This window comes from Babylonia areolata, chromosome 18, assembly GCF_041734735.1.
Source record: "Babylonia areolata isolate BAREFJ2019XMU chromosome 18, ASM4173473v1, whole genome shotgun sequence".
In the NCBI taxonomy this organism is placed as follows: domain Eukaryota; kingdom Metazoa; phylum Mollusca; class Gastropoda; order Neogastropoda; family Buccinidae; genus Babylonia; species Babylonia areolata.
This window is the reverse complement of record NC_134893.1, coordinates 53,265,044-53,276,924: the sequence shown is the minus strand read 5'-3', so window position 1 is coordinate 53,276,924 and position 11,881 is coordinate 53,265,044. Positions and strand designations below refer to the sequence as shown.

General features: G+C 43.6%; 1 protein-coding gene across 1 annotated transcript in view; it reads left to right on the top strand.

The window, feature by feature from the left end:
* The window catches only part of LOC143292062 (uncharacterized), a 19,005-nt gene extending 10,058 nt beyond the window's left edge, over window positions 1-8,947 (top strand). Inside the window, exons 2-4 of the mRNA XM_076602242.1 lie at window positions 4,826-4,978; window positions 7,123-7,291; window positions 8,351-8,947. Of these exons, the coding sequence (XP_076458357.1) occupies window positions 4,826-4,978; window positions 7,123-7,291; window positions 8,351-8,879 (851 nt within the window). The 3' untranslated portion in view covers window positions 8,880-8,947. The remainder of the gene's footprint in view (window positions 1-4,825; window positions 4,979-7,122; window positions 7,292-8,350) is intronic.
* Window positions 8,948-11,881: the final 2,934 nt, after the last annotated feature.

Here is an 11,881-nt window from a genome sequence, read left to right as displayed (position 1 = left end):
ACACTCACCACACACGCACGCACGTACGTACTCACAAACATACATGCACACGTATACGTACATACAGATGGTAAATATGTTTGGGAAAGAAAAGAGATAGTGCGGAGGCAAGCAGGCATTGTATGATGTTTACTTAATCTACCCCCACACCCCTACCGCGCAGAAAAAAAAAAGAAGAAAGAAATTGAGTCGTTCATTCACTGGCAATAGAAATTGACTATGTTTATAGTGTTCATAACAATCTTGCGTACAGGCAGGTGTGTGTGGGTGGAGGTGGGGGGGGGGGGGGGGAGGTTTGTCAAAGAGTTTATGTCGACAAACCCTGTCGTGCCACACCTATCTCCACACGACCCCCGTTTGCAGTAACACCCATCGGCAATCTTCTTTCTACTCCGTTCTGCTCACCTGTTTGCTTTATGATTATTTCAGCTACTCGTGGGTCAACGCGACTACCAGCTGATATTTAAAAAAAGAAAAAAAAAAAAAAAAGAAAGAAAATCAAACAAAAGAAAGACATTAAAGAAAAAAACCAACAACTTCAGACTGTTTATAGAGTAAACTTTTTCCGGCCTTCCTTAATTAACAGCCGATACCTAGTACAATATTGTAAGGTTAGTCAGTGTTTACAAAGCTTTCTGCTGTCCGTCTGTCTGTCTGTCTGTCTGTCTTTTTATGTCTGTCTGTCTGTCTGTCTTTTTGCCTCTCTCTCTCTCTCTGTTTAAGATAATGTCTGGTTTTGCTCCTCCGTATCTAAAACAGCGATTCGTTTACAAGTACAATACGTAACAACAACAATGTCATGGTACCAGTGCCTAGAATTGATTTATTCAAATCGAGTCTCGCTTACTCTGGCGGTTGCCTCTGGAACAACATCTTAACTAGTTTTAATGTTCAGTACAAGTTTCACTTTGTTCAAGAAAAGGTATCATGAATACCTGATGGGAAAAAAATTGCAATTTCTGCTTAGTATACCATATTATATTATGTCGAATAAAAGTGTATTTCACCACATGTCTCACTCTGTCTTTTTATCTCATCCTCTCTATAAATATTATCTCCTCTATTCTTCTGTTGCTTCTCTCTCTCTGTCTCTGTCTCTCTCTATCTCTGTCTGTCTCTGTCTCTCTGTCTCTCTCTCTCTCTCTCTCTCTTCTCTTTCTCTTTCTCTCCCGCATTTTTATAAAATATGTGTTGTTTGTCATAAATATGATGCTTGTTATAATGTTGTTTCTTTTCTCGTCTTTCAATGAATTTGATAACATTTACTCATTTCTTGTGACCTTCTTCATACCTTTTCTTTAGGCATTTTTCCCTTTCGAGAGCTGGAAAAAGCAATTGTTTGCTTACTCTAATGCCCTCAGAAATAAAATTCATTCATTCATTCATTTATTCTTTCCTTCATTCATTCATTCATTCTCTCTCTCTCTCTCTCTCTCTCTCTCTCTCTCTCTCTCTCTCTCAATCACTCACTCACACTCTCTCTCATTACTATACATTATTGACATGAATGCAGGTATCATGATTATGTAACTGTAAATGTTTGCTGTGCAACTGAGTGTATTTGAATGTCATGTTTGTATTTCTATAACCTTTTGTTATCTTGTGAACATTTTGATTTCATTTCTCTTTGCCCTGAGGGCTGGATTAGAAAAAGCATATGCATGCTTATTCCACTTCCCTCATTCTCTCTCTCTCTCTCTCTCTCTCTCTCTCTCTCTCGTCGTTAATGTTATTATTTTTGTCATGCTATGTGTATTTATTTACTTTTTTTTTCTTCCTCATATGTTTCTTTCTTCTATTCCACAGACTAATGAATTACAGATTTTCTTTATGAGGGAAGGATAAAAACAGGCTAATAAACTTGTTTATAAATTCCTTTTCCATCAATAAAAAGGTTTGGATTTCAGTTTGACGACGCGTGCACGTGCAGACAGTGAGACCGTTCATGGTATTGACAGTGGACTGATCATTGGAAGATTTCATGATTTTTTTTTCCCGTCGAAGCGATCCCAAAACCCAGTATGCGCGCGCGCATGTATGTGTGTGTGTGTGTGTGTGTGTGTGTTTGGGTGCGCGCGCGCGCGTGTGTGTGGATTGTATTGGTTTCGCTCGATTGCGAAAGGAAGAGGTTCTGTGTTTACTTACCGAGTGCGCCCCCCCCCCCCCCCCCCCCCCCACCGCCAGGCCCCCCTCTCCAATCTCCTCCATGCCCTAGCCTCCCCCCAGCCCCAATTTTTTTCTTCTTAAAAAAATCTTTTAACTCGACAGAACAATCAATATTAAAGAGACAGAGGCTTCAAGCGGTTTTGCAGTGGGCCACATTTATATATGATACGTTCCGTCCACTGCCTGGGGTATTGAGTTGACAATGCTACAGGGTTCACGAAAAGTTAAGGACCACTTGGCAACTTGCACAGTTATCAGTTTTCTTCTGGCGGGCATGGTGAAATGATGCCGATTAATTCGACAAACAGCCGAAGAAAATTAATGATCACCGCGTTTTAATCAGAGGTGCTTTCTTGCACGTGTAGTTTCGTTTCTACAATGAAAAAAAAACAAAAAAACCCACAACTGTCGTTTGATTAAAAAAAAACTGATGATAAGCTACGTTTTTTGCCGATACATTGATTTTTCGACTCACTTGTGTAAACAAAGTGAGTCTATGTTTTAACCCGGTGTTCGGTTGTCTGTGTGTGTGTGTGTGTGTGTCCGTGTGTCTGTGTGTCCGTGGTAAACTTTAACATTGACATTTTCTCTGCAAATACTTTGTCAGTTGACACCAAATTTGGCATAAAAATAGGAAAAATTCAGTTCTTTCCAGTCATCTTGTTCAAAGCAATATTGCACCTCTGGGATGGGCACCAAAAAAAAAAGAAGAAGAAGAAGCCTAATTATATGCAAACTGCATTTACTGTTATATTTATATTTTTTGTATTCTCTAAACTTGGCACTTTGACCTCTTATTCTGACCCAACAACAAGAGCAGTCATTATTATCATTTTTTGTTCAAACAGGAACTTCTTTTGCTAAGCATGGACTTTTTATTTATTTTGCAAACGTTTTGGTGCAGATAGTAAAAAAGGGAAAATACTCTGTAATTAATGCTAGGGGACTTAATTTATCACAAGTGAGTCTTGAAGGCCTTGCCTCTCTTGTTTTGTTTTTTTTTTTCTTCTTCTAAAGCTGTTCACGGTGCACTTGTGCCTGAGACAGGCGTTTTTTGTATTCAGTGAGGAGCCAGTGAAAGACCGCAATATGCTTCAGGTTCAGTTTCACTTTCCCAAGGAGGCGTCACTGCGTTCGGACATATCCATATACGCTACACCACATCTGCTAGGCAGATGCCTGACAGCAGCATAACCCAACGCGCTTGTCTGTCAGGCCTTGAGCGCATGCTTATCATTATATATATATTTGTGTACCTATCAGAGTGGATTTCCTTTTACATAATTTTGCCAGAGGAGAACGTTTTTGTTGCCATGGGTTCTTTTTCAGAGCGCCCAACTGCGTGATGCACATGGGACCTCGGTTTATCGTCTCATCCGTAAGACTAGGCGCTCAGTTTGATTTTCCAGTCAAAGTTGGGAGAAAGAGCGAGAGCGGGATTTGAACCCACACCCTCACGGACTCTCTATATTGGCACACACACACGCGCACACACACACACACACACACACACACACACACACACACACACACAAGCACGCACGCTCGCACGCGCGCAAACACACACACACACACACGCACGCACACACACGCACACACACACACACACACACACACACACACACACACACACACACACAATAAGCAGACTGCATAAATTAAATCATCTTTTGATTTTCTGTAGCATTTTTTTTTTAAACACACCTGCATGCTTTTATCAAGTGGTGTTTTGACGTTTTGTGAAAAAGGTTTCAAGGGGTGGTTTGGTGGGATAAGCTTTCACGACGCTGACAAAATAATTAAACACACGCACGTTCATTTGTATTATTGTACTTGTTTGTTTGCCTGTTTTTGCTCCTCGTTGATTTTTTTTTTAAACACAAAATAATTTCATCCAGATTCATTGTTTATGTCCCCTTAAAAGTTTGTTATATGTTTTTTTTTTGTTTTTTTTTTGTTTGCTTTTTTGTTTTAAGTTATATGTTATATTTTGTTTAATGGTCTAAGTCTTGTGATGTGATTTTATCTCGTTCGTGCTATCTGTCATGATCGTTTTCGTCCTTTCTTTTGTAGACATGTGAAAAACAATCACTTGACCTGTTGATTAATCAAAGCACTCAGTCATTTATTTTGATAATCGGTAATCAGTGATTGGAAGACCTTTTTTTTCTTTCGTTCTTGTTTTTGGTTATATATATGTATTTATTTGTGTACGTATTTATTTATATATATGTATGTTTATGTGTCTATGTATCTATCTGTCTGTTTATCTGTCTGTCTATCTGTCTGTATCTATCTGTCTGTCTGTCTTTCCGTTTGTTTATCTTTATTCGTTTATTTGTTTGTTTATGCATTTACCTATTTATTTATTTATCCATCATGGTTATTTGTGAACGGATTCGCTTTCAGTAGAACACAAGACGATGAATAGACAACCTAACAGCTAAACTTAATTAACAGGGTGGGAAAGACTGGGTTTGTGGAGCTCCTGTGACTTATGTTGTCATGCCATGTCATAACGAAACACGTGTTGGGTTGCTTGGTGAAGTTTGTGTGAGGGAGAAACCGTGACTGTTTTCGGCCAGTTTAAAACTGAATCGATCCACAAAAAAAGAAGAAGAAGACATAAGGTATTGATCCCTGGTACTGATGTGTGCAGACTGGCTGATCGGGGTGCGTGCAGTGGAGATATTCGCCCTTGTGATGCTGGCAGTGGCAGCTGCACAACTTGCTTACGAAACCTGCTGTGGTAACTTCAGCGGGCGCAACGCCGCGCAGCGCGTCGCTCCCGGCTTCCTGTGTGTTCTTGGAGGTAGGGTTGTGTTTGTTGGTGTTTGTACCCCCCCCCCCCCCCACCCCCACCCCCCCCCCCCCCCCCCCCCCCCACACACACACACACACACCCGCCCCCTCTCCTTCTCTCTCTCTCTCTCTCTCTCTCTCTCTCTCTGTGTTTCTTCTCTCCTACACACACACTCTCTCTCCCTCCCTCCCTCCCTTTTTCTCTTTTTCATTCTTCTCTTCGTCTCAGTCTGTCTTTTCTCTCCAGTCTGTCTGTTTTGCCTGTCTGGTTTAGTCTTTCGTTTGCACACTCATTCACGCGCTCACCCCACCCCCACCCTCCAACCACCACCTCTCTCTCTCTCTCTCTCTCTCTCTTGATATTAAATATGGATAGACATTTGAAATATATAATAACAAGATTCAGATTAGGTATTTCTGAGCTAGCGGTTCATCATTATAGATACAGAATATGTAATGACACTGATCTGATTTGTCCATGATGCCAAGATTCGACAGAAAATGAAATGCACTTTGTCCTTTGTTGTCCAGCTTTGAGGAATATTCGAGAATCATTTATTAAGCCTAAATATTATAGACAACCAAATATGTTTAAATTGAACTTGTTAATGTCCTGAACATCCTGTGAAATTGTTAGAAACCTTGCTTTGTATTTATATAAAGCTTTCAAAATCCGAGAAACTATTACGTCATGAAAACACTGTTTTGTTGCTAGGCTAGTTTTCATTTGAACTTATGTTATATCGAGTTTTCTATGTATGTTGTATTATGTGAAATGTTTTTCTTTTTGTTTTTGTTTGTTTTTCATTGTTGTCTGTTCATATACCCCTTCATTAGGGGCCTTGGCCTATATGAATAAATCATCTTGAATCTCTCTCTCTCTCTCTCTCTCTTCTCTCTCTCTCTCTCTCTCTCTCTCTCTCTCTCTCCCTCCCTCCCTCCCTCCCTCCCTCCCTCCCTCCTCTCTGTGTGGTTTATAAGATGATCGACGAGATTGAAATTAAAATCGTTGGAAGATCCATTACAGATCCATTACAGATGGATACAATTCTGTCGTCGACCAGGAAGGACCGAGAAATGCAGACACCTGCAGTGCTGGTCAGGATGTTTGAGTGGCACCTCCGAAAATGTGTTCGATAAACGAATGACACTGGACTGTGTAGTCTCTTCAGTTCAGGGTTCCTACAATTCATAGAGACCTTGGAAAGTCCCGGGAAAGTGGACAGGCCATTTTCAGGGATTTAAAAATACTGGAAAAAAGCAGAGGAAAAAGAAGAGGAGGAAGAGAAAGAGAGAGAGAGAGAGAAAAAAAAAAAAAAAAACATTCACGGGAGAATCCTGGGTTTTTCAAAAGCTGTCGACGGTAATTTTGCTTTCAAGTCAAGAGCGATGTAACTTGTTTGAATGTACCTTGTGTTCTCTGCAAAGAAATAAAAAAAATGCCACGTGTTGACTTCCACGAAAACGCGGTAACGAAGACATCACGCTGCTTTCGTCCTGTCTGACATATTTCCCTTGCGTTAGTTACCCTCGGCCTTACCTGCAAATAAAGTCAAACACATGTCACATTTTTTTTTACTTTTGTACCATATCCCGACACTATCAGCGTTAGATATATTGATATTATATTATTTACGGTCATTGAAATTTACTAACACGGCCCTGGAAGAGGCTTTTTTCTTTCTTTTTTTCTTTTTTTTTTTTTTTAATGAAAAACGTTTAGAACCCAACCTGCAGGCCCTGTTACTTTGAGCGCACCGAGTTCTTTGATAGAACTGAGTTTAATGACCAGTCACTTTTACACTTTGAAAATATGAAAACACGCATGCTACGTGTGTGTAGCACCAATCATTTACTTTTCTTGAGGCCAACAGAATATACAATTCTCTTAATGATCAGTCACTTTTACACTTTAGAAATAAGAAGATACCCATGCTATGTTTAATACGTGTGTGCAGCGCCCATCATTTACTTTTTTCCGCTTTGTTTTTGCATCATGAAAATATAAAACACGCATTCAACGTGTGTGTGTGTGTGTGTGTGTGTGTGTGTGTGTGTGTGTGTGTGTGTGTGTGTGTGTGTATGCATATGTGTGTGTGTGTGTGTGTGTGTGTGTGTGTGTGTGTGTGTGTGTGTGTGTGTGTGTGTGTGCAGGATCAGGCGGCCTGGCGGGCATCATAGTGTACGCCATCAAGACGAACGACGGGATCACAGGGGACACTGTGTACGGCTGGGCTCTGATGCTGGTGGCTGCAGGGGCGGCCCTGGCGTTTCTGCTGGGCGTCGGCTTCTTCGTGTCGGGATGTGCTTTAGAGAAGAGAGAGTAAGTGCTTTGTGTGTGTGGGTGTGGGTGTGTGGGTTGTGGTAGTGATGGTGGTGATGTGTGGAGGTTAGGGCGTGATGGGTGTGTGTGATATTTGTATGGGTGAGTGATTGATGGTGTGTGGTGTGTGTGTGTGTGTGTGTGTGTGTGTGTGTGTGTGTGTGTGTGCACTGAATCAGGCAATTAGAGAGTGTGAAAGACAAACAGACAGAGACAGACAGCCATGTACGACATATGTGTGTACCTCCCCACCCCCCATCTCAGACCAAACCTCATCACCCGACAACCAGTGTGTTAACCCCCACCTCAGACCAAACCTCATCACCCGACAACCAGTGTGTTAACCCACACCTCAGACCAAACCTCATCATCCGACAACCAGTGTGTTAACCCCCCACCTCAGACCAATCCTCATCGTCCGACAACCTGTGTGTTAACCCCCCACCTCAGACCAATCCTCATCACCCGACAAACTGTGTGTTAACCATCACCTCAGACCAAACCTCATCATCCGACAACCAGTGTGATAAACCCCCACCTCAGACCAAACCTCATCACCCGACAAACTGTGTGTTAACCATCACCTCAGACCAAACCTCATCATCCGACAACCAGTGTGATAAACCCCCACCTCAGACCAAACCTCATCATCCGACAACCTGTGTGTTAACCCCCACCTCAGACCAAACCTCATCATCCGACAACCTGTATGTTAACCCCCACCTCAGACCAAACGTCATCACCCGACAACCAGTGTGTTAACCCCCACCTCAGACCAAACCTCATCATCCGACAACCTGTGTGTTAACCCCCACCTCAGACCAAACCTCATCACCCGACAACCTGTGTGTTAACCCCCACCTCAGACCAAACCTCATCATCCGACAACCAGTGTGATAAACCCTCACCTCAGATCAAACCTCATTATCCGACAACCAGTGTGATTAAACCCCACCTCAGACCAAACCTCCTCATCCGACAACCTGTGTGTTAACCCCCACCTAAGACCAAACCTCATCATCCGACAGCCAGTGTGTTAACCCCCTCTCTCCGTCACAGGGAGGACCCAGACAAGGCCCCAATCAACGCCTACGGCACGCCATACCTTCCCTCCTCCTCGCAGGGTGGGGACAGCCACGAGATGACCGCCTTCACCAACAAGGCCGGGCCGGCAAGAGAGGACGGGGCCGCCAGACCCTACCTCCCCGGCAGCAGCAACAGCAACCCGTACCCAGGCCACGGCATGTACAACGGCCTGAGGGACCCTTACGCCGCCCTCCCTTACGGCGGCAGACCCACGGGACACCCCAGCGAGCTGAGGAGCTCGCCGTACTACTCTTACGGCGGGGATGACATGCAGCCCCAGTACGACTTCAGCGAGGGATACCCGCCCAGCCGCCCGCGCACGGCAGAGGGCCCGGGCTACCCCCTCGCCAGAGACGACGGCGCGTATCTCGGCGGGCGGAGGGATCTCCATCCCAGCTCCAGAGGGGAGGATCCCTACCTCGGCTCCCGGGGGGAGCCCGGGCCCAGCCTCCGCGGGAGGTCGGTGGAAGACTCCTACGACAGGAGCTTCTACAGATACTGAGGAGGGCCGGATGTTTAGCTCGAGAGAGAACAGTGTATTGAAGGGATGGGTGGGGTAGGGGGTGTTGAGGGGGGGAGGGCAGGTAGTGAGGGGGATCAGGTATTTTAAGGGGACCAGGTAATAAAGGGGGCAGTTACGGTGGAGGGAGGGGGGGGGGCAGATTATTAGCAGGGCCAGGTACTGAGCAGGGTCAGATACTGAGCAAGCACAGTTTTTGAGCGCGAACAGTTATTGAACAGGGACAGGTACTGAGCAGGGACAGGTATTGAGCAGGGACAGGTAATGAGGGAGGTGGGGATGGGCAGGTATTGAGGATGCCAGATACTGAGGTAGGGCAAGTAATGAGGGAGGTAGGGGTGTGCAGGTTCTGAGAGAGAGAGAGCAGGTACTGAGGGATCTAGGTACTAAGGGGGGCAACAAATAATGAAGGAGGTGGGGATGGGCAGGGACTGAGGGAGGAAGGTACTGAGGGATCTAGGTACTGAGGGGGCAGGTACTGAGGGGGAGCAGGTACTGAGGGGGCAGGTACTGAGGGGGAGCAGGTACTGAGGGAGCAGGTACTGAGGGGGAGCAGGTACTGAGGGGGAGCAGGTACTGAGGGATCTAGGTACTGAGGGGGGCAGGTACTAAGTAGGTAAGCAGGTACCAGGGCGGAGTGGCTGTAGTGATGGTGGAGTGGGCACGCCTGACCTGCGTGCAACGTTGCCCAGGGTCAGTGAGAACGAAGAACTTTGTCTCTGCCTCTGTCTGTCTCTGTGTCTGTCTCTCTCTCTGTCTCTCTCTGTCTCTGTCTGTCTCTGTCTCTCTCTCTCTCTCTCTTCCATGTACGTGACGAGAATAGTGATCATCGGTCTCGTCGACGTCGCTATCGTCATCGTCTCAGTCATCATTTCAATCAAACAGCCAAGTGCTCATTTTTGACAACCGTCGCTGTTGTAATGCAGGACACTCTTGAGCCACAAATGTGATTGGACGTGTATTAACTCCAGATTATTTCTGAAGCAGAGAACTGATAGTGACAGTAGTGTGCAGACTGGTGGAAAATGTGCATGGTCTGAATACTGAAGGTGTCTGCTGCGTGTGTTTGTTTGTTCGTTTTGGATTTCATTCCCACACGAATGTCAGGCAGTATGCAGGTTTGCACAAAGAAAAAGTCTGGTACTATTGTTTTATATTCAGATTTGCTTTCAATTGTTTCCCTCGAATCGTCGAATGATCAGTTGTTTTGTTTTTACTCCCGGCCTCCACCTCTGTCCATCTCTAAAATTAATTTGTATTTTCGCGGTGTATTTGTTGTGCAATTTGTTATGATAATGTCGACGTATTGGAATATGCATACATGTTTGCAGACGAAATCTGTTTCATGCATCAGGTTTACTGCGGACTATTTATCTTCAGGTGGGACTGTGGCCTTTTCTTGAATAAATCGTGTATTCTTTCTCTCTCTCTCTCTCTCTCTCTCTCTCTCTCTCTCTCTCTCTCTCTCTCTCTCTCTCTCTCTCTCTCTCTCTCTCTCTCTCTCTCTCTGAATTCGTTTCTTTTTCTTTGTCTTTTTTTATACTCTTATCTTCTCTCTGTTTCCCTTTCCCCTCCCTTTGTCACGGACAACTATTATGTTAGTATTGTCAGTCTGTTCCATCATAGCATTGTGCATTATGTTGCACACACCATGACGGACTTTAAGTATGCCTGTGACATCTTTTATGAGCTAAGGACCACTACCTCGCGCATGAAATGTTTCTCTCTCTCTCTCTCTCTCTCTCTCTCTCTCTCTCTCTCTCTCTCTCTCTCTCTCTCTCTCTCTCTCTCTCTCTCTCTCTCTCTCTCTCTCTCATTCATTTAGAATATATATGAATATCATCAATTTATTACCTTACAACATTGGTATGTATGTGGGGAAAAAAAATGACGTGAGATGCTGCAATGCTTCTATCTCATCATTGTTCGACCTGGGTCACTGCTTATTATTTATTCATGTATCATGATGTAATAATGGACATAACATTCCTGTACAATGGTATTGCTTTGATTTGGTATTTCAGTCAGAGTGACGGACGCAGACAGCTATTACACTGTCTTTTTCTTCATTTATTCCTGTTCTTCAATGTGAATGTGTGTCTGGCTGTATGGTCCGCCAACCATTTTCTTTGCTAGGGTGAAAAAAACTCTCTGACAAAAACCGCAGTTGACCTAATTAAAAGCCATCCAATTGGTCGGTTTTTCTAATTTGTTTCATCCCCCTTCTGCTGCAGAGGTTCCCCTCTGTTTTATTTAATCCAAAGTAGTGTTTCGTTTTGGGTGATAGCGTCAGATTTACTTGTAGAGCAAAGTTCCCATTATTCTAATTAGTGGAACTGTCCGACCCTAACATGTAATATGTCGTCTTGATTACATAACGAAACCTTAATTTGATGAGAAAGAGTGAGAGACAGTGTGAGTGAGTGTGTGTGTGTGTGTGTGTGTGTGTGTGTGTGTGTGTGTGAGTGGGCAGGGGAATGAGGTAGGGGAATTATAATGGGCGTCTGTGGGCATGCATGGATGTATGTAGAGAGAGGGTGGGGGAGAAACGTATGTGAGTATGTGTGTGCGTTAGAATATTTTTTGGAGATAATGATATTAATGAAATTTGGTACCCTGATTTGTTAAATATGTTTTTTTTATGTTTTTTTTAATTTTTTTTAAAAATCATACCTTCCTCAAATCAGAATTTCCTTGTGTTGCTCAGTTAATATTTTATTCAAATGGTTGCGAAAATGTCAGTACAACAAACAGTTAATCTGACAATAAATGGTTTCAGTCAGTCAGTATGGTCCGCTCGTGTGTGTGTGTGTGTGTGTAAAAATGTTACATTCCAGTTTATTGATGATATGTAACTGTTCATATAGATGACTTGTAGTTGAGTTATGTGTAATGTGTTATTACTCACAGTCATAACTCGATATATCATTCCTTTCTTCTTTGTTGTTGCCGTCTGAATAGTCTTTTTTTTCTCAGGATGGATT